Source organism: Mus caroli, unplaced genomic scaffold (genome assembly GCF_978045245.1).
Source record: "Mus caroli unplaced genomic scaffold, Mus_caroli_1 scaffold_8, whole genome shotgun sequence".
Classification (NCBI taxonomy): domain Eukaryota; kingdom Metazoa; phylum Chordata; class Mammalia; order Rodentia; family Muridae; genus Mus; species Mus caroli.
The window spans coordinates 95432857-95456656 of record NW_028227263.1 but is presented as its reverse complement, the minus strand read 5'-3'; the positions used below and the strand labels follow the sequence as shown (position 1 = coordinate 95456656).

The following is a 23800-nucleotide window of genomic DNA, read 5'->3' as shown; positions in this document are numbered from 1 at the left end:
GGGTGTCATTTCCTTAATTTCTTTCTCAGCCTGTTTATCCTTTGTGTAGAGGAAGACCACTGATTTTTTTTTTTTTTAGTTAATTTTATATCCAGCCACTTTACTGAAGTTGTTTATCAGGTTTAGGAGTTCTCTGGTGGAATTTTTGGGGTCACTTAAGTATACCATTATATCATCTGCTAATAGTGATATTTTGACTTCTTCCTTTCCAATTTGTATTCCTTTGACCTCCTTTTCTTGTCTAATTGCTCTGGCTAGGACCTCAAGTACTATATTGAAAAGGTAGGAAGAGAATGGGTAGCATTGTCTAGTACCTGATTTTAATGGAATTGCTTCAGGTTTCTCTCCATTTAGTTTGATGTTGGCTACTGGTTTTCTGTATATTGATTGCTTTTACTATAGTTAGGTATGGGCCTTGAATTTCTGATCTTTCCAAGACTTTTATCATGAAGGGGTGTTGGATTTTGTGAAATGATTTCTCAGCATCTGATGAAATGATCATGTGGTTTTTTTCTTTGAGTTTTTTATATAGTGGATTACCTTGATGGATTTCCATATATTGAACCATCCTTGCATCCCTGGGATGAAGCCTACTTGATTGTGGTGAATGATCATTTTGATCTTTTCTTGGATTCAGTTTGCTATAATTTTATTGAATATTGTTGCATCAATATTCATAAGGACATTTGTCTGAAGTTCTTTTTCTTTGTTGGGTCTTTGTGTGGTTTAGGTATCAGCATAATTGTGACTTTGTAGAAGGTATTGTATAGTGTTCTTTCTGTTTCCATGTTATGGAATAGTTTGAAAAGTATTAGTATTAGATCTTCTTTGAAAGACTGATAGATCTCTGCACTAGACACATCTGGTCCTGTGCTTTTTTAGGCTGGGAGACTAGTAATGACTGATTCTATTTCTTTATGGGTTATGGGACTGTTTAGTTCATTTATCTGGTCTTGATTTAACTTTCATACTGGGTATCTATGTAGAAAATTGTCTATTTCATTCAGAAATTTTCTAGTTTTGTTGAGTATAGGATTTTGTAGTAGGATATGATGATTTTTTTTTTTTTTTGGATTTCCTCACTTTCTGTTGTTATATCTCCCTTTTCATTTCTGATTTTGTTGATTTGAATATGCTCTCTGTGCCCTCTGGTTAGTCTGGCTAAGGGTTTCTCTAACTTTTTGATTTTTCTCAAAGAATCGGCTGGCTCCTCATTTGGTTGATTCTTTGTGTAGTTCTTTTTGTTTCTACTAGGTTGACTTCAGCCCTGAGTTTGATTATTTCCTGTGGTCTACTCCTCTTGGGTGTATTTGCTTTTTTTTTTTTTTTTTATTCTGGAGCTTCCAGATATGCTGTCAAACTGCTCGGGTATGCTCTCTCCAGTTTCTTTTTGGAGGCACTCAGTGCTATGAGTTTTCCCCTTAGTACTGTTTTCATTGTGCCCCATAAGTTTGGGTATGTTTTGGCTTCATTTTCATTAAATTTGAAAAAGTCTTTAATTTCTTTCTTTATTTCTTCCACATGTATGTGGGCTTTCTATTATTTCTGTTATTGAAGACCAGCCTTAGTCCATGGTGATCTGAGAGGATGCATGGAATTATTTTACTCTTCTTGTATCTGTTGAGGCCTGATTTGTGACTGTTTATATGATCAGTTTTGGAGAAGGTACTGTGAGGTACTGAGTAGAAGGTATGTTCTTTTATTTTAGGATAAACTGTTCTATAGATGTATGTTAAATCCATTTGGTTCATAACTTCTGTTAATTTCACTGTGTCTCTGTTTAGTTTCTGTTTCCATGATCTGTCCATTGATAAGAGCTAGGTAAGTGTTGAAGTCTCCCACTCTTATTGTGTGAGGTGCAATGTGTGCTTTGAGCTTCAGTAAAGTTTCTTTTATGAATGTGGGTGCCCTTGCATTTGTAACATAGATGTTCAGAACTGAGAGTTCTTCTTGGTAGATTTTTTTCCCTTGATGAGTATTAAGTGTCTTTCCTTATCTTTTTTGATAACTTTAGGTTGAAAGTCAATTTTATTCAATATTAGGAGGGCTATTTCAGCTTGTTTCTGGGACCATTTGCTTGGACAATTTTTTCCAGGCTTTTACTCTAAGGTAGTGTCTGTCTTTGTCACTGAGGTGGGTTTCCTGTATGCAGCAAAATGTTGGTCCCTGTTTACATATCCAGTCTGTTAGACTATGCCCTTTTATTGGGGAATTGAGTCCATTGATATTAAGGAAAAGTGATTGTTGCTTCAAGCTATTTTTGTAGTTAGAGTTGGAATTATGTTTATGTGGCTATCTTCTTTTTAATTTGTTAAAAGAAAATCATTTTTTTTTTTACTTTTCCTAGGGTGTAGCTTCCCTCCTTATGTTGGAGGTTTCCCTTTATTTTCCTTTGAAGTGCTGAATTTGTTCAAAGATGTTGTGTAAATTTGTTTTTGTCATGGAATACTTTGGTTTCTCCATTTATGGTAGTTGAAAGTTTTGCTGGGTGTAGTAGCCTGGGCTGGCATTTGTGTTCTCTTAGGGTCTTTATGACATCTGCCCAGGATCATCTGGCTTTCTTAATCTCTGGTGAGAAGTCTGGCATAATTCTGAAAGGTCTGCTGTTATATGTTACTTGACCCTTTTCCCTTACTGCTTTTAAAAAAATTACTTTATTTAATATATGTAAGTACACTGTAGCAGTCTTCAGACACCAGAAGAAGAAATCAGGCCTTGTTGTGAGCCAGAATGTGGTTGCTGGGATTTGTACTCAGGACCTCTGGTAGAGCAGTCAGTGCTCTAACCCCCTCAGCCATCTCTCCAGCCCCCCCACCCCCACTTACTGCTTTTAATATTCTTTCTTTGTTTTGTGCATTTTGTGTCTTGATTATTTTGTGGCTAGAGAAATTTCTTTTCTGGTCCAATCTGTTTGGAGTTCTGTAGGCTTCTTGTGTGTTCATGGCCATATCTTTCTTTAGGTTAGGGAAGTTTTCTTCTATAATTTTGTTGACGATATTTACTGCCCTTTACGTTGGGAATCTTTGCTCTCTTCTATACCTATTATCCTTAGGTTTGGTCTTCTCATTGTGTCCTGGATTTCCTGGACATTTTGGGTTAGGAACTTTTTGCATTTTGCATTTTCTTTGACTGTTGTGTCAATGTTTTCTATGGTATCATCTGCACCTGAGATTCTCTTTTCTCTCTCTTGTATTCAGTTGGTGATGCTTGCATCTATAACTCCTGATCTCTTTTCTAGGTTTTCTACCTCCAGAGTTGTCTCCCTTTGTGATTTCTTTATTGTTTCAATTTCCATTTTTAGATGGTTTTGTTCAATTCCTTCACCTGTTTGGTTGTGTTTTCCTGTAATTCTTTAAGGGATTTTTGTGTTTCCTCTTTAAGAGCTTCTACCTATTGACCTGTGTTCTCCTGTATTTCTTTAAGGGAGTTATTTAGGACTTTCTTAACATTCTCTCTCAGCATCATAAGATGTGATTTTAAATCTGAATCTTGTTTTTCTGGTGTGTTGGATTATCTTTCTCTGGTGGGTGAACTGGGTTCTGATGATGCCAAGTATTCTTGTTTTCTGTTGGTAAAATTCTTGTGCTTGCCTTTCTCCTTCTGGTTTTCTCTGGTGTTAGTTGGTCTTGCTGTCTCAAACTGGAGCTTGTCTCTTCTGTGGGCCTATAAGCATTTGTCAACACTCCAGGGAGACCAGTTCTCTTCTAGCAGGACCTGTGTACAGAGGGCTGAGGAAAAGCCCCAGCTCCCAGGTGCAGATGGATACTGGAAGGATCCTGCCCCAGTTAGTCCACTCTTCCTGTGCCCTGTGCGCTCCTGGAAGATTCAGCTTTGGACAGTTATTGAAGAGGAAATGGTTATCTCACCTCTGAGTCAAGGAGTGAGAGCACTCCTAGGAGACCAGCTCTCTCCTGGTGAGACCAGTGTACAGAGAGCTGTGGGACAGCCTTAGCTCCAGGGTGCAGATGGTGACTGGAAGGATCCTGTCCCAGCTGCTCCACTGTTCATCAATTACTTTCCAAGTGGGTCTTGTAGTACACACTGAAATCCCAGTACTTAGGAGGCTAAGTCAAGTGGGCTCTGATTGAGAGGTCATGCATGCTAGGGCATATAACAGGACCTTGCATCAAAAAACAAAACCCTTTTCCATTTTGTAGCAGAGGTTTGGAGTGATTATATTGCTCATTGAATCATAGAACCAACAACACAGGATTTAAGTTTATGAAAGTCTTTCCTCTGTGTGTGTGTGTGTGTATAATGTGTGTGTGTGTGTGTGTGTGCTTCACATAACATCTGGTCTGAAATCACATGTTTCCATGTTCAGTAATTAAAGGGAAGACAGCATATCAGCAGCTATATATGGTGTTAAGGAAGTTGTCTTAGAAAGTAAATAGACAAACATGAAGTATTAGTGAGCTCAGGAGCATTTAGATTGTTGTCCAAGGGATGAAGGGAAGAGTCTGAAAGAAAAATGCAAAGGCCTGCTAGCAGTGGGGAGAGCAGAATAAGTCACTTGGAATTCCTCCCCTGTCAGGCTTCCAGATTTATAATGCACAACAAGAATATGCGATCATGGCGAGAATAATAAATAAAGATGAGGACTGGAAGAGAGAAAAGACAGTTTGTGGCCTAGGGATGTAACTTCTGTCAGTTCCCAAGAATGAACAGCAAAGTCTGAGCTAGGATATACAGTGTATTGTCATATCACATGAAGGTGCTTCCATGATAATTGAAGAGGCCTTTGTTCATCAAATACAGTCATTTAGGCTAGCAAACTCCTTGTTATTTTACTCCAAATATGTTTATGGTCTTTAGAAGTACTAGTTAGAAATGGGAGCAGACTTTTCTCATTCTCTGGAAATTTAAACCACATATATATATATATATATATATATATATATATATATATATATATATTGAAGGTCAGCAAATAAGAAACATATTCATCCCTCATTGCATGGAATTCTCCAAACATAGGTATGTGATCTTGTTCAATATTCTTATGTTGTATGGTATTGTGTCTAGTCTGGAGCAGCTCAAGAATGAAATATGAGATGTGTGACTAAATTTCCAGCTGATATCATTCAGTAGCAGCATGTAAGTTTTCTGTATATGAGTCCTGCTCAATTAGAGTCAAAGATACAAACCATGGCATCAATCTTTGAAAAATCTTACGTCCAGGGGCTGAGGACAGGAAACAGTGGGTTAAGTTAGTGCTCACACCACATGAAATGGTTCTCATTGAGAATATTATTTGTCTTCAACCTTTAGCTGTTAACTGTATTTCTTAATCCTTTCTTGCAGGAAGCTTTGGCATGGTCTGGTACATGTTCTGGCTTCTGGTGTCTTATGAGAGCCCTGCAAAGCATCCTACCATTACAGATGAAGAACGTAGGTACATAGAGGAGAGCATTGGAGAGAGCGCAAATTTGTTAGGTGCAATGGAAGTAAGTATTTCATTATTGGCATCTATACCTATTTTTGTTGTTCATCTTATCTTCCGGGACTAACCGTGTTACAGGCCCTTAGTAAACAAAAGTAGTCTGGCTCTAATCTTTCTCTAAGCCTCTCTCTCTCTCTCTCTCTCTCTCTCTCTCTCTCTCTCTCTCTCTCTCTCTCTCTCTCTCTCTCTCTCTCTCTTTCCCCTCTCCCTAGACTCCACTGGGAATAATTACTACCTTTTTTTCAAAGAAAAAGTAGATGGATTAAGCTGTGGTTCTCAACCTGTAGGTTGTGACCCCCTTGTCAAACCTCCATCTCCCAAAATATTTATATCACCATTAATAATGGCAGTAAAACATAGTCATGAAGTAGCAACAGAAATAATTTTGTAGTTGAGGGGCCACTAAAAGTGAGAAACTGTACTAAAGGGTCATAGCATTAGGAAGGTTGAGAGCCACTGAGCTCTGGGTTAGAGGAACAGTGCAATCTCTGGCTTTCCACCTCCTGTATACCATTGCCTTTTCAAAGCACTGTAGCTCTCTTCTCACAAGGTTCCATATGTTCCTGTCACTTCAAAATAAGTTGAAAGATAAGATCAGATGGAAGTAGAACTTGTATTTCAAGTTCTTTTGAGCATTTTTTGGGGGGACCAGACTCTGCATACAGCAAAGCAGGCTGCTGCTCAGATTGTCTCAGATGGTTTTGTCCGAGCACCATGAATACAATCAACAATGGTTCTTTGACATCAGTAGCCTTGCATCAAAAATATGTGGCTAGGGAATTCCCACAGAGAGTACCCAAACTACCCCAGAGAAAGAAGTAAAAAGGGAAGAAGAGTCCTGTGTATCAGGAATACCAGCCCAATGTGCTTCTTACAGGAGCCAAGAGCTATGCAAGTTCAGGCGTACAAGAGTTATGTAATCTATTTTTGACCAGCATCAAAGGGATCACACAGTGATTATGAGAAAGTTTAATGAATGTGTCTCAGGGATGAGGTCCATTTCTTTTTTTTTTTTTTTGATTTTTAATATTTTTATTACATATTTTCCTCAATTACATTTCCAATGCTATCCCAAAAGTCCCCCATAGCGCCCCCCACTTCCCTACCCACCCATTCCCATTCTTTTGGCCCTGGCATTCCCCTATATTGGGGCATATAAAGTTTGCAAGTCCAATGGGCCTCTCTTTCCATTGATGGCCGACTAGGCCATCTTTCGATACATATGCAGCTAGAGACAAGAGCTCCGGGGTTCTGGTTAGTACATCATGTTGTTCCAACAATAGGGTTGCAGATCCCTTTAGCTCCTTGGGTACTTTCTCTAGCTTCTCCATTGGGAGCCCTGTGATACATCCAATAGCTGACTGTGAACATCCACTCCTGTGTTTGCTAGGCCCCGGCATCGTCTCACAAGAGACAGCTATATTTGGGTCCTTTCAGCAAAATCTTGCTAGTGTATGCAATGGTGTCAGCGTTTAGAAGCTGATTATGGGATGAGGTCCATTTCTTTCAGAGTTTGAGACAAGTATCCTGAGAATGTTCAAGGCCTGAGCTTGAATTGTAGCCTCCTAGAAAGTCATGCAGTAGAGGCCACAGATGGGGGACTATGTTCCTCCAGGTCCAGAAAGGTCCTACACAGGTGCAACCAGAGTTGACATCTTGTCTTGTTTACTTTCCTTTTGTTTTTCTGGACAGTTTCAAACTGTTGACCCATGAATGTGTCATAGTCTCTTCAGTAAAAATCTATCAGATCTGATGAAATCAGCAGTGACTCTCAGACACTGCCCAATTCATGGCCACATTCAAATTTCTACTACCCAGACTACCTTCTAATACCTGTGGGAGGTACCACGTCGTCATCTTTTTTTTTTTTTGTCACTTGTTCTGAGTGGATCCAGTGAGAGATTGCAGATTACAGTCTCCTGTATGACTTAGATCTTTTATGTTGTTCTCCAAGGAAATTTTGTTGTTGTTGTTGTTGTTTGACCAAGGAAAGAATGCAAAGATCATACATATATGGACAAGCTGCTGTCATAATCACATTTCCTTAAACAGTCAAATAACAGAACACTGTCAGAATGTCTAACATCTGCTTGTAATTCCTGGAGGCTTTTAAGGCATAAAATAAGAGAGTTAAGGGCAGGAGAGATGGCTCAGTAGTTAAAAAAAAGAATATTCACTGTTCTTCCAGAGAACTGAGGCTCAATTCCCAACACCCACATGGCAGCTCACAACTACCTGTAACTCCATCTGATCTGATCTGATGCCCTCTTCAGCAATCTGTGGGCAGCAGGCACACATATGGTGCACATACATACACTGAAGCAAAACTATGCATGCATACAAGATAAAATCAATACATGTTATAATCAGTGACAGTTTTCTCTTCCTGTGGGGGAAGTGCTCTACCACATGAAGAATGCAGTTCTCAGGAAAGATAACTCTGACATGAGCAAAGCAATATTCTCCCAGCAGGAAAAAAGTTGTTTACTTTTAATGATTCAGTTATGTCTCTTCCACATACAGCAGTATCCTACTGCATGCACTCCTGTCTTTGGGTATTTTTATTTACCTGTGAAATATTTTCATCATTTGTGACATGTAGGATTAAGAACAAAATTCCTATCCCTTGGAGCTTACCTATTATGCTCTCACAATACAAGTATTTACCAAAAACTACAGCGATTATTATGTTATTGGTATGGGGTTTTTCTTTTCTCTTTTTTGGTATTACATATATTTCTGATCACCACCACGTGATTTCTTACCGTTCTACATTTGAAGTGATTTTGTGACTCTGAGCACAGAAAGTTTCATAGCAACAATCATGGGACTCAACACTCAGGAAGATTTACTAAGTCTCTGGGTAGAAGTTTTGCCTCTTGTTTGGATCATTTTATCATGTCAGGGACACCTTAAAACACTGATTGATGTTATTTTAGAAGATTATCTCTTTAGCAGGTGTATCTCGGTCTTCAAGATCAGATGATCAAGAAAGTATTTGTAACTATGAGAAATAGTTTGAGGTCTAAAATATCAAAGTGTAGGAGGTTTAAATTGTAAAGGTGTTATCACAGCAATTTTCTCTAGGTACATTTTAGGTTTGTTTTGAAAATACTCAAATGGAAATAACTGGTAATGATGTCCTAGGCTGTACTCAGCACCATGGGACTACTCCAGGAACTTGTACCTCAGTGTCATAAAATATACTGATCTTCACTAACTGTCAAGGGAATTCAGGGAGAGATGATGGCTTAGCTGACTTCAGAGAGGTGGGCAATAACCTGTTCTTATTTTCTTTTTCTTTTCCAAGTACATTGAACTTTCAACACTTTAGATATCACAGAGCCACTCATTTGGCAGTATTTTGCTGATGGTTGGGGGAAGCTGTTTTTTAAGCTCTCAGAACTTAGAACACATGGTTTTGGAATTTATTTTCTAAGTACATGAATTTTCATATTTTAAAAAAAAAACTAGACTAAATCAGAGGGATAGATTGCTATTTTGTTTCTTCTCTTAATGATTATTCACACACCTAAGGTTAACTGGGATGCTGCAGCTACGAATTAATTATTTTATGCTAGTATTCCATTCTATGAGCATGAAAATAGACAGCAGCAATTTAAGTCAGAAAATGCTGAAACAGAGTAACTCTTTTTTGGGGCTTTCAGAAATTTAAGACCCCATGGAGGAAGTTTTTCACGTCCATGCCCGTCTACGCAATTATTGTTGCAAACTTCTGCAGGAGCTGGACTTTCTATTTACTGCTCATCAGTCAGCCAGCCTATTTTGAGGAGGTTTTTGGATTTGAAATCAGCAAGGTATGTACAAATTCACCTTATTACAATATTAGATCATATTTGTACTTAAGTGAATAATCCTTTCTTTAGCCAAAAGTTTGTCTTCTAAACTTCATAATTTACTACCAGGAAGTGTGTGTGTGTGTGTCCACATCCTACTCTATTTTGTTACAACTAGAAGTCTCTGCCTTCATGTAGCTTCCATTTCGAAGGGTCTGAACATCAATGCAGCATTTTCCCCCACAAACCAATGTAACAGCCATTAGTCTGAGGCAAGCAATCTGCTAACAAGAAAGGTGACCCATCCTAAGGGAACTGTGTTTAGGTTACTACCAACCTCCTCTCCTTACATGTTCTCAGAGATAGGTCCAATTGAAAGATACACCCAGCAAATCCAAAGTCTGAAAATGGCCTTGTACTTTGTTCATCAAATTTACTCTAACAAGCATTCACTGAGTCTATTATAGGACACTTTGTGTTATTCAATGATAAAACATAACTTCTCTCCCCGAAATGCTTGCAGCTTTGTAGTAGCAGACAGAACTCTTGTGTTACCAATTCACACGCACAAGGTGTGAGAGGCATATGTTAAATAGACACAAAAATAAAAACATTTCCAGATTTTCTATAAGGAGAACTTGACTTTAATTACTCCTTTTGTATTAGGGTTTGGAATGCTGGAAGTTTCTTTTTTTTCATATTCATGAATAATATCATCTGGTAGACCAGATGGATAGTTATTGTCATTTCTGTTTAGCTGATGGTAAAACAGAACTGAGGGTAATTATTGAAATCACCTAATGCTATCCTAACTATACTAACTAAGCTCAGGACATAGATACTCCATTTCTGCTTCAATTCCCATTAGTGTCATACATCAGGTGACCTGTATATCTCCTCACACACTTAGCAGCTCTGAGCTCTCTGCTGAGTCTCAAATCCATTTATCTTTGCTGGCAATAGTCTTGCCAGCTCTCCTTGTGTTGTTACATAAGTCCAGCTGGGCTTGGGCTTTTCATATTGTGTCTCTACTTGAAAGGCTATCGGAGAGCTAGGCTAGAGAAAGCCTGAGCCTGGCAGTTGCTGGCCTAAGAGCTCTTTTGAAGCGGCTGTTTCTAAGGAAACAGTTCCTCTCTCCCTGAGCAGAATGGCTGCTGTAGATCAGCCTCTTCTCCCTGGAGCTGATCAAACATTACAGGGCAGCCTGGAGACCTCTGAGAGTATCACACCTCTCAACAAAGACGGTTGGAGGTGCGAGTCCATTTTCATAATCTAGGACAAATGTGACACACAAAGGCTATTAATAAAGCCAGGACTTGTTGGCGTAGGGAGAGGTGCCAACGGATGATAATGAAGTGATCTTCCAGGGCTCGTGTCTCCAATTAACTGAAAATGTTAAATAAAATCTGGGGTAGTTTGCAAAAACTGTACGACCTTACACATGGGTGGATTAATTCAATTGCTATTTTAAAGTGAAAATTGTGGATATATTCTACATGCAATGTGGACTGAAGATTTTTATTATGCTGATCCAAATTGTTTCAAATTCTCCAACTTACCTGTAAAAAATTTGGAGGAGGGCATGGTAAAAAATTCAGGTGTGTCTAAGTCATGTGGCTTTGAACCTAAGCTTTATAATGAAGTATTGGCCTACAACTTAGGGTTGATTTTTGAATAATTATCCCTCTTAGATTTCTAATTAATAGGTGAGAACTGTAATACTATCATTTAGAAGTGAATCAGATATTATACAAATAAAATTTTTACATTGAAGGTGGCTTTCTAAAACTTCATTAAGCTAGATATTGTATAGATAGAACCACAAGGAAACACCTTAATCTTTATGCCAAGTGTGCTTATGTAGCACATGAACACACACACACACACACACACACACACACACAGAGTTATATATAGGACTTAATGTATGCATACTCAGAAGTGAACTATATTAGTTCTCTCTCTCTCTCTCTCTCTCTCTCTCTCTCTCTCTCTCTCTCTCTCTCTCTCTCTCTGTGTGTGTGTGTGTGTGTGTGTGTGTGTGTGTGTTTCCCTATGCTAGTATGTAAAGACTTTCAGCTCCTTTGAGAATGGCAAATCAGGGCAAATTCAATTCTAGGAATTTAATGAGCACTTTTAAACCTCAGAATATAGGGTTTAAAATGAGAGGAGACATTTGTTTCCTTTTAGCTCCTTAGCTAGAGAGACTATGCTTCATGCTCTGCCCCCTGACAGTTTCAAAACGTGGTTTAGATAGAGTTGCCATTCAACTGTGACATACAAGAGGGATAACTAGTGTCATTGAACCTGGGATTACTAAGAAGAATGGGTTATAGATTCTTAATAGCCAGCTCATCCTCCAAAAACTTTAAAAACAATGAGCCAAGTAAAAATGATCCTAGAGGGATGGGTTAGTCAGATAATGTGTGCACTAATTATTCATAATAAGTTACCGGAGCTCAAAAGACCTACACAAGGACAATTTCAGGAAATTTTGCCTAAGAAGATAGAAGATTCCATACTTCCAAGTGCTGAAGCAGGGACCAAAATGTACCTGTTAGCATTGTTGTTCCTGATCCTGATGAAAGAGTAATAAAGAACTTTTCATCTTTGCTCTTTGCTGACACAAAGTGATAAAGAGATTCATTCAAATGAATAGTAGGTAGCTGGGGCTGCCCAGGGTAAGACTTTTTTCAGATAGAAAACACTTTAAGTGGGCACAGGAAATGTCACTCCCAAGCAAGGAGAAAGGATGTAAAATGAAAGGATGGCATGAGAGTCTGGGAAAAACTTTATGTGTGTTTCAGGATGTGTTCTCCTCAGCATCTTCCAGATTCACATTGAATTTTGATGGATATCTACTATGATCAAGATGTTATTCTCAAACAAATAATACTTGGAATGTATCCAGTTTGCCTTATATATTTACTTATGTCATAGTTACTAAATATCCACTTATAAGCAAACAAGCACATTCACACACAGTATCCTATGTAAATCTCCTTTTCTTTTTTTGTGGAAAGGTTTCTAAAAAACACAAATTTATTCAGATTTTAATGAAACTATATATGAATATATTATAAACAGAGGAAGTTAGCAAAACTGAAGTAATATTACATAGTATAATAATATTGTTTATATTCTGCCATTCAACAATACACATTATACAGTGTCACTTCTTTCAATATTCATTTGCATCCCTTTAATTAGGCCTGATGCCAATTTATTGCTCATGAAAAAGACATTGCTCTTCATACTCTATCTGTAGTTTTCTTGAGTTAAATCTCCTTTTCTTTCTTAGGGGGTGGCATAGTTTTTAAGCACACATGCTACGAGCTCAGTCTTTAAGTGTTGACTGAACTGTTTAAAACTTGTCCTTTTCAATCTCAACTTCCTCATTCAATAATAGAATCCCAGAAACTTCCACCCCAGCTAGAAGAATGAACTCATCAGTTGAAACCTTTGATCTGTTTTAGGACACTTCTCCCAATTAGTCATCACCCACCCCCCATTTGTGAATGTTACTCACACTCTGTGTGCCATTGTAAAACAAAACCAGAATGTACATCTCATAGATCCAATAATCCAGCAGAGAGTCACACACACACACACACACACACACACACACATACACACACACACACACATACTCACACACACACACAAGCACACACACACTCACAGTCTTTCCCTTGCCAAAAGGTGGGCTTCAAAATACACTCAAGTGAGAAAATCCATTCATGTGGTAATAGCCCATTTAAAATGTGTTTTTTATATTCTCCCCCAATACCTAGGGGAGCCCCTATTGTTAATAATTAATTGTTAAAAATTATATTGAAGGCATGCTAGATTTGAGATGATTCTAATTTCTATGAAATCTCTTTAGAGGCTGCATACCATGGTATGGCAACATAACTATATTTGGTGGCAAATGACTCAAACTGAAGAATTTGTGAGCAATTCACTTAACATAAATGAAACCTATGCTATAAAATTTAGAAGAGCTATCTTAAATTTAAATATGTAGACTTTCACCTTCTCAAGAAAATAGAAATTTAAATGTACCCTTTTGAAGGGCAAAGGCATCTTTTCCTCAAAGATCTCCACTCCCCCTCATTCACACATCACCTTCTTCTTCTCCCTAATGATGCATTTCTGCAAACACACTTAAAAATATGAACTGGAAAAACCAGTGTGACTCACTCACTGACAAGGTTCAGGAGGATTGGTTCATAAACTTAGAGCGCACTAGATCATAATGTAGCAATACAAAAATTTTCCTCTGTGAGAATACAAAAAAAAAAAAAAGATCAAAGTAAATTTACTTAGCTTTCATGGTTTGTTCTGTCGACATCACTGCTTGTTCTAGGAGAGATGGTATTCACCTGGAGACAGCGTTTTACCATAGGAGTGGATGAAGACAGCTAACAGAAAGGGAGGGTCATTCAATTGCCCACACCCTTTATTCTCCACTACGTTTCTTCTCTCTGGCTTTTGTCAGGTTGGCATGTTGTCTGCGGTTCCTCACCTTGTCATGACAATCATTGTGCCTATCGGGGGGCAAATTGCAGATTTCCTAAGGAGCAAGCAAATTCTCTCAACAACGACAGTGAGGAAGATCATGAATTGTGGGGGTAAGTGCGTGTGAACTAGTAAGCATATGCTGCTGTTTTGGGGACCTCTGATCCACATATACAAATATGATTTTCGATATGTGTGCCAGGCTACTTCATGCCAGCTAGGTATGGATCTTCATAGTTCATTTCGGACCATTTTCCCATGGCCAAGTTTTCCAAAACTCTTTATAAGGCACTGTTCAACAATGTCATTTGCATATATTGTCACTAAACCTCCAACGACTAAAACTTTAGATCAATTTGGATTTGAAAGTATATAATAGAGTCTGCAATAATCTGTGGCATAAATTATTAACGCTGTGTCTCTCTGAGGTAGACTGTCCAAATTGGTATGAGTAAGAAATGCTAGTATTTTTGTTTCACTAGTAATTTTATTCTGGAGTTTAGTCTGACTTAGGCTTGTACAGGTTTTCTGCATATTGACACAGTGACTGGGTTCATATGTGTAGCTGCCCTTCTCTGTCTAGAAGAAACTCTTTCCTTGCACTTACCCACTGCCTCCGTGTCTTATAATCTTTCTGTGACCTCTTCCACAATGATCCCTGAGCATTTGAAGAGGTGTGTGTGTGTCTGTGTGTGTGTGCGCGCGCGCACGCGCATGTGTATATGGTATATATGTTTTGTTTAGTGCTGAGATTCGCAGTCTCTTATTTCCTTCACCTTGACCCATTTTGAGTCTCTCTGTTGATCAACATTTACTGTTAGCAGAAGCATCTCCGCTTACAGAGATAACTTAATAAGTGGGTTTCGTGACAAGTCATTAGGAGTTGGTTTAATAGTATGTTGATTTAGCAGAGTTAATAGTAGATGGTTCTTGGCCCAATAATGGTTGTTAATCACATTACATTTATGGCCTATTGCACTGCAAGAAGGCAGGCATCAGGTCCCACCACAGCTAAGGAAATAGTGCCATTGATAGCCACCGGGAGAGGGAGAATCAGTTTTATTAAAGAGTATAACTCTTAATAAGTTGACCATGCTCCAGTGGAAGGCCACATGCCCAATAATATATGGGCACTACAAATTTGACTTGATAGGTGAACCACACACACACACACACACACACACACAAGTGGGTGGGTAAGAAACTGGGAATGGTTTTGGAAAGGTTGGGGGAGGAAATGAATATGATCAAAGCACACTGTAAGAAAATCTCAAAGAACTAATAAAAGAATTCTTATAAAAGGTTACAGAAATCTCTGCAATACTCTCCTATGTTTTTGCCTTCAAAGGTTTTGGCATGGAAGCCACACTGCTTCTGGTTGTTGGCTACTCTCATACTAGAGGGGTGGCCATCTCCTTCTTGGTGCTTGCAGTAGGATTCAGTGGATTTGCTATCTCTGGTAAGACCCTTGCTTTTTTGTCTTCCTATACTACATCTTGGTCTTTACTAGTAATTATCTATGTGCTGGGCAACACTTAGAGCATTTAGAAACATCTCTTAGCTTTATTACTGTTCACCTTTCTCCCCGCTGACCTTTTCTTTCTTTGTTATACCCGATCCATTTGTTAAGAGAATGTTTGCAGTGAGTCATGTTAAGTGTAGGAAAAGACAATGCACACCCTTTCCTGCCCACGGTGTCCTGGAATCTCCATTGTGAAAAGTTGACTGTTTAGCATATAGAATGTACTCAGTGTCTTCTGGGATGATGTGATCTGATGTTCTGTACCAGGGACTTGCTTCTTACAAGTTTATGTTGCCTTGAGACAAAGCTTCTGTGTATATTTCAGGTTTCAATGTTAATCACTTGGATATTGCTCCAAGATATGCCAGTATCTTAATGGGCATTTCAAATGGCGTTGGCACGCTGTCGGGGATGGTCTGCCCTATCATTGTTGGTGCAATGACGAAGAACAAGGTAGGAGCGAGAGCCTTCCCATAGCCAAAGATTCTCTCTTATAGCTGGGATGTAGCTTTCCTGTTCTCTTTTTGGTAGTGTCCCCCCCCCACACACACACACACTTTTAAGTAGGAAGGACAAATGAAGTTCAGAGGGACAGATCTCTATAGTAGCTCCAGTATGATCCACCTCCCCAATCATTAAACAAGCTGTTTCTCAAGCTCTTCCAATATCTACTATTTATTTATTTATTTATTTATTTAGACATGTTAATACGCCAATCTAGGGCCTTATACAAAATATAAGGTATCTTATGATATCCCTGTTATGACAAGCTTATCACCCCAAACTCTGCAAAGCTCTCCCCTATGTTATAACATAGATAAGCAGCTTTCCCCGGCTTTATTTGTCGACCTCAATTCAGATTCCAATGTAGTTTTATGAGGAAGGCTATTATTGTCTTGAGGACAGAATGGAAATGAAGAATATGAATGAGAAAGGCAAACCAACAATGAGCTGGCTGAGATGATTGGTACATGCCTATCACTCGGGCCCTGGGGAGAAAGAATCAGGAGAAATCTCAGTTCAAGACCAGCAGCTCAGTTACATAGCTACCACATGCAATCAAAAAAAAAAGGCAAGAAAAAGAGAGACAGAGAGAGAGAGAGAGAGAGAGAGAGAGAGAGAGAGAGAGAGAGAGAGAGAGAGAGAGAGGCAAGTCTAGAGAATAATTAATAAACATAAAAGGGGAAATTCTTAAACTCTGCAGACTATAGGTGTATTTGAAATGTTACTTTCAAACCTTTATCTTAAAAATAGAAAATAATAAAGCAAGTAGTTTTATTTTGAAGCTGTTCACATGACATGGCTAATCCCAAAGATAGCACTTCGTGGAAAGCTTGCTAGCAGAGTGCTCGCCTGCTCCCTTACTCGATCGCTCGCAGGGTGGCTTTTTGGTTTGGGGATTTGCTCTCACACCTTTGCTTTTCTCACCACAGTCCCGTGAAGAATGGCAGTATGTCTTCCTCATTGCTGCACTTGTCCACTATGGTGGAGTCATATTTTATGCACTATTTGCCTCAGGAGAGAAACAACCTTGGGCAGACCCTGAGGAAACAAGCGAAGAAAAATGTGGCTTCATTCACGAAGATGAACTGGATGAAGAAACGGGGGACATCACTCAGAATTACATAAATTACGGTACCACCAAATCTTACGGTGCTACCTCGCAGGAGAATGGAGGCTGGCCTAATGGCTGGGAGAAAAAGGAAGAATTTGTGCAAGAAGGTGCGCAAGACGCGTACACCTATAAGGACCGAGATGATTATTCATAACGACGCTAGTTGCTGGATTCATTTGTAGTGTTTGTGAATCAATTAATTGTGATTGCACAAAATAATTTTAAAAATGTGGTGTGAACATGTAAACATATCAACCAAGCAAGTCTTGCTGTTCAAAAACAAAAACAAAAAAAATCTGAATTCAAAACAGACCATAAGATTCCCATCAAGTGCAATCTGTGGCAGTTGTCACGTTATGCCGTCTCCATTAAGGCCATTTGTCCTTTCGTTTGTGATTTAAAGGTTTCCTGTAGAAATAAGTAGGTATTCGTTGGACCCATCACCATGTTAGAGAGCACAACTACAACAGTTGGCACATGCCATCCTACAGAAGTTAGGAAGCCAAAGCTACTGGATTATGCAAACTGCACTTATTCATTTATTACACTGGACTGCAAACTATCCCAGGGAAATCCTGTCTAGAGACATAGTGGAACAGGAAAGATGGCTAGATCGGGTATTGACTATAATCATTATGTGTCTATCATGGAGTGGCTATATCTTTCAATGAAGAACTATATTGTGTAGCTAGCAAATTGTACTGAACTCTTACTAGGAGTGCACAGTGTGTGATATTTTGTGATCTTCCAAAAGCTTATCTTGCAGTGTTTTGTGAAATGCTTGGGCACAAACACTTATTTTTATGAATGAGAGCTTGTAAAGGGAGGGGTATGCTCCATGCTCCCCCATTCACTACCTGACAGTATCAAACCCTTCACATTTCAATAAAATCCAACTTTCATGTAACATATCACATAATTTTTTTTTGCAAAAAAAATAAGAAGAAATAGACTTCAATGTATTTTTTATTACAACTTTGTACTGGTTGTAACTTACATTAGGAAAAATGATTAATATATGTATAATCATAAAGAATCTAATAAAAATTTACTATGATGATATAGCCCTTAAAATGCAATATTAACAAAATAAATAGAAAATTTAGATAATCTTCCTTGTTAACTAGAGACTATATGAAACTCATGCCACAAAGCTATATATAATATGAAGAGATAAACAATAGAGATTCTATATGTAGACAATTTTATTGCCTAATGTCCCACATAAGAGATATTTGTCTTGAGTATATAGTACAAAATATATTAAAATTATATCTACATCCCTGTATATCTTATACATATCCACTCACACAAACATAACAAATACTTTTCACACAGAACCAAAAACAAGCATACACCTAATGTTGGGTTTGGGGATTGCAATTTCTACTTTCATAGAGTCATAGAATTTTAGATGGAAAAAAAAAGCATTTTGCTCGTCATTTCTTAATATAATTCAACTGGAACTGCAACATTTGTGTACCAAGCAATAAGTGCAAAGCATAACACCTCCTGTTTGTAAATTATCCCCATGTTGCTTGTGGTAGCAGTGATTTCTTTCTTTTAAAAAAGTTAACCTCAGAGCTCTTTCTAATGTTTTGCGCTGATAAGAATGCACATCCCAATTAAATGCAAAATGTCACCTGGTGTGTTTACCTGTCTGTTTTGGGTATTTGATCTGTCTGGTGTCCTGTGCTCTTGACTGGAGGCCCTGCTACTGCAAATATACAACGTGAAGTTTGTTTCTAAATGCAAACCACTCCTGACCTTAAGGAACTGAAGTCCCTCTCTGCTTTGTGTCTCAAAGTACTATCATGTGACCATAACCTTTGCTGTGCTGAGTAAAGAGATGTGAACTGTCATTTTGTTGCTGCAAAACAAGTGTTAATAAAATGTTCTATTTACCCTTTTGTAAAATCAGTACATTACTTTCGGTGTGGTTTGGCTTGTCGCTTTAACATTAGGTAGCTTACGGGTGTTCCGGTGGTGCCAAATATAGGCTCAGCAGGAACAGACTTGCTAGTTAGTGCCTTGGGATTTAATACTCTTCTTTAGATGGGAGACCTGATTCTGTAGGGAGAGTTTAAGCTCAGAAGTGAGACTATGGGTCAAACTCTATCTTTCAATAGCTGTGTCATCAAAGCTGCTGCGAAATTTAAAGCAAAGTTTGGAAATAAATTTCAACTTGTCAGTTCAACACTGCCAAAGTACTTTCATTGGCCACAGAGCCTGGACTAGGTACTGCCAGTCACTTTTAGTGACTGTCCCTGATGTCCTGTAAACCCACAGTGGCTCTCTAAAGCTGGTATCCATATATTCCCAGTTTAGAAACAATAAACCAAGAGAAACTTGAAAAGTCTAATTCTGCAAAAAATAAAATATAGCTATGATGTTAAATGTGTTAGGCAAACTATTCAACAGTGAGGAAGACATCTGATGGAATATGTATATCACCTGAAACGCAGCCAGAGCTCAGTCTGTATTTTACAGATATGAAAACATAAGCTTGTGCTATGGCTCATAAGTTATATAGAACCTAGTGAGAGTCAGGGAGCTGGAGAGATAGCTCAGTGCCTAAGTACATCATGCTTTGCCAGAGGACCACGGTGCTGTTCTAGGCACTCACGTTGGGTGGCTCACAATGACCTGCAATTCAAGCTCCAACAAGGAGATGTGGCAACCTCTTCTGGAATCTGTAGGCACTTCTCTCACATGTTAGGTGTGCTTGCCCACACACACACAGATAAAATCTTGGTTAAATATTTAGAATCTGTGTGTGAAGTGACAATAAAATCAGACTCCTGATACTGTACTGCTCAAAGGACTTGGGTGATGTGTTAGTTGACACTGTTGTTTAATAGCTGAGAACACTGGAGATCTGCAGGGAGGATCAGACTTGGTCAAAGCAACACAGCTATTGCTATAATAGTTTTGTTTATAATTTGTTTTAGTTTTGAAACAAATTATAATTAGGTGAGCTATGATTATTTTTAGCCAGATTTTCTTTAAACAAGTTAATTAAATAGGTATTTGTCAGTTCAAATATCTGAAAAACCACCAACTCTAGTTACAAGTGAAGAAATATAGATTCCCCCTCCACATCGTCATCATCATCATCATCATCTGCCTGAGGAGACAGACACCAGACCCAGCCTAATTCTTAAGGTAGCTCACATGCTGTCACTTTATACCTCAAAGAAAGCTAGCACCATACACTCACTCAATTACACTACACAAACTTTGCATTTTCTCTAATTATATTGTTTCAGTGCTGTCTCCAGCTAAGTGGCACCAATGTCCCCTTCATTTCTCTCATCTTGGTCAGACAGTCCCTGGCTTCTCTTCTCCCTCTCATCACCATGATGTACATCTTCTACTTTGCATTTCTGACCTACTTTCCCATATCTTCCCTTGTTTTATTCTCATATTTATTTCTAAAACTGAAAGGCTTTTGTTGTGGTGGTGGTTGTGGTGGTTGTTGGTGGTGGTGGTGGTGATGGTGGTGGTGGTGGTGGTGGTTGTTGGTGGTGGTGGTATTTCTATTTCCTAAGTAAGAAATCATGACTACGGTGGTAACTGACTTCCTGGAGACTCTGCAGAATAGACTCCAGACTGGTCCTGCAAGAACTTCCTTTTACCACTCAAGTCCATGTGTCCCCATGTTTACTATAAATCCATTACCAAGCCAGAAGCTCCCTTATGTAAAAGTCATTGTTAAAATGTAGTTGGTCAAGCTTATAAGTCCTAGCCTTTGGGAATCTGAGGCAGGAGGATTGCTTTAAGTCTGAGGTCTTAGTTTTCTGAGCTGAGTCAAGAAGTAGGCTCTACACCATTCAAGGAATTCTACAACAGAAGGAGAGAATTGAATCCTTCAACTTGTTTTCTGGCATCCACATATGTACCAATATATAAGTCAAAAATATGACTGATGCCAAATAATAAATATTTACTAAGCCATCATTCACAATGTACAGAAAGAAGACAGAGTTGTAACTTGCAGATATTCATAATTGCATCTGCAGAGAAGGAAGACAGGGCATGAATCAAAGTTTAACTTTGGCATTTTTTTATTGGAGCTACAGTAAATATGTCACAGTATCATTATTTGTTCTGGGAATTCACATGAAGATTTCAATTATACTTTTCTTGAGTTAAAAATTGTAGAAATAAGAATTATCTAGCTAGGTATGACATTTTACTCACACACACAAAAACCAACCCTTATTACTCTCCAGTCCTTTTCCTTCTTTATTTTTATTTCTGAGTTGCCAGTGGAGACACAGTCATGTTCTTCAAAGACACTTGACACTTCTAGATCTAAAAACATTTAATGTGATCACTCTCAGGAAATGCTTTTGGTTAGTAAAGTCAAGGCAAAGGAGAGATTGCACACATTTCTAAAATTCTTCAGCACAAAGCCAACCAATGCATGCATGAAACAATGTCATTGGTGAAGGATATCATTCCAGAAGGCCTCTTCAAGTCTGAAGATTGCTCTGCAAAGACTTGAAAATAAAGAGATAACTATGGTGATATTATGGAGTCCATGACTATTATCAGACAATAGTGTTCAAGTTAGTATGTAGTGGCCTTTAATCCCAGCACCCAAGAGGCCAAGGCAGGCAAATCACTAGTTCCAGCCTAGCAGGAGCTACACGGGGAGACTCTTCTCATAATAACAACAACCAACCAATCAAATTATTCCATCAATATTTATGTAAAAATACAGTGGCTCTCAACTCTAATTGCAATGGATGAACAGAGAAAATAACAGTTTTTCTGTGAGTCTCAGCCTAATGTTTTTCTTGTTTTACACACTCTGATATAAGCCATGTTAGGTTGCTTGGACCCGAGTCCCCCAACCTGTACTATAAAAAAGTTGAAGTATTTTATTAGATATTTTCTTTATTTACATTTCAAATGTTATCTCATTTCCCATTTTCCTCTTCAAAAATCCCCTATCCCTTCCTACCTCACCCTGCTCCCCAACCCACCCACTCCCGCTTCTTGGCCCTGGCATTCCCCTATACTGGGGCATAGAACCTTCACAAGACCAAGGGGCTCTCCTCCATTGATGACTGACTAGGCCATCCTCTGCTACATATGCAGCTATAGACACGAGTCCCATCATGTGTTTTCTTTGGTTGCTGGTTTAGTCCCAGGGAGCTCTGGGGGTACTGGTTAGTTCATATTGTTGTTACTCCTATGGGGCTGTAAACCCCTTCAGCTCTTTGGATACTTTCTCTAGCTCCTTCATTGGGGACCCTGTGCTCTGAATTGAATGGTTTCAATGGTGTCTAAAAATGTTTACAAAATTGTTTGTGAACTATTCTCAGTTCCATTTATTTCATTCTGTTGTTTCTGATAAATTTCCGAGGACCTCAGGCTGATCATTAGAGTTATTCTCAGAATTCCATGAATGATAAACCTGTATGTTTATTTTCTGTCTACATTCCTATTACGGTAAAAATATTAGCAACCCATTTTTCATTTCTAGTTGGATGAGCATCACAGAAGTAGGGCATCTTTGTCCTGCTAGACTATTTTGTGTGGTTCTTATTTCTAAATCTGCTGAGGGAAGAAAACATTGTTCAACAATGTTTCATTGTAGAATTTATAAAGCCATTTCCTCTCTGACGTCCTGAAGTGGGGATGGAAGGCGGTCATGACAAAATACATTCCATTATGACAGGACATAAATAGCTAGGATGGGTAGAGCATTTCCCGAGCCCTATCAAACTTAAAGGGAACAGGAAGCAGACTGAGACTTGGGGCCAAAAGAGGAAAGTGACTGCTTGAGAAACTAACTCAGGGATGTGATAGGCAGCATTCATATCAAAGTGAGTGAGCTAGTTAGCCTGGTAGTGCGTGCCAGCAAGCAAACATCAGAGAAGATAGCAGGGGCAGAAGACCCAGGATGGAAAGCATTGGTGTGCATTTTTAATATTTTCAATGTTAAAATTACACAAAGATGTGGGGATCATTTGATAAGTAGGAAAAAGCAGATCTGCCTAGGTTTAACGTAGAACACTAACACTTCTTTCCAAAGCCATACTCTCTGTCTATTCAGTTCCTTGCTCCCTTCAAGCATTGCTGTCTCTCATTGCATTTGAAATGTGACAGTTAAGGAGAATGAATAGGAATTGTTCTCATCTCTAAGGAAGTCTAATGTAGGACAAGAAAGGAAGCTCGGGCAAGAATAGGATCTGCCATAGCAAACAGAGGGAACTTTGCAAACCCAGAATCTTATACTTAGACAACAGACTCTTCATATCCTGGAAAGCTATAAACATTTCTTATACAACTATACTATTAAATGCTTTTTAACCCTTCTATATTCTCTTCTCAGCAACTACTGATGAGATATTTCTTCCACTAACATGTAAAAGACACAAGTTGTTAGTGGTTCCACACCCAAGGACTGATATAGTTCAGGAACTTAACAAATATTTAATATACAGAATGCCCAAGGGAAGTAACACTATCCTGTATAGGGAATTTTTGTTCCTGGAAGAGACTTGAGGAAGATAGATGGGGTAGAGCTGAATTTGGAGGTGGAGAAAGTCACTGCACACCTTGTAGCTGAAGGAGAGGCAGCAAGCAAGAGGCAACATTAGGAATACGTGGTAAGTGTGCTAACTACAGTGTGTTTGGAGAATAATCAGTCCAAGTGCTCTTAGGGACAGATAAGAAGCTGGACAGGATAAGCCTGTCAGGCAGTCCCTTAGATGTAGGATTTAAAATTATAATAGTTTTAAGTAGAACCAAGATCATTAGATCTAGGATAATGCTATTTACAGGTGTGGTGACAGACTATAAGTAGATGTAGTTGTTGTTTATTTTTTTAAAATCTACCTAGAAAACCAGAAGAGAGTGTAAGGTGCTCAGTGCGGGGCCTTCCA

General features: G+C 38.6%; 1 protein-coding gene across 1 annotated transcript in view; it reads left to right on the top strand.

Moving 5' to 3' along the window:
- Slc17a6 (solute carrier family 17 member 6) overlaps nt 1-18802 on the top strand; it is a 52512-nt gene extending 33710 nt beyond the window's left edge. The window contains exons 7-12 of the mRNA XM_085841703.1: nt 5305-5447; nt 9112-9261; nt 13742-13874; nt 15110-15220; nt 15609-15736; nt 16717-18802. Of these exons, the coding sequence (XP_085697829.1) occupies nt 5305-5447; nt 9112-9261; nt 13742-13874; nt 15110-15220; nt 15609-15736; nt 16717-17052 (1001 nt within the window). The 3' untranslated portion in view covers nt 17053-18802. The remainder of the gene's footprint in view (nt 1-5304; nt 5448-9111; nt 9262-13741; nt 13875-15109; nt 15221-15608; nt 15737-16716) is intronic.
- Nucleotides 18803-23800: the final 4998 nt, after the last annotated feature.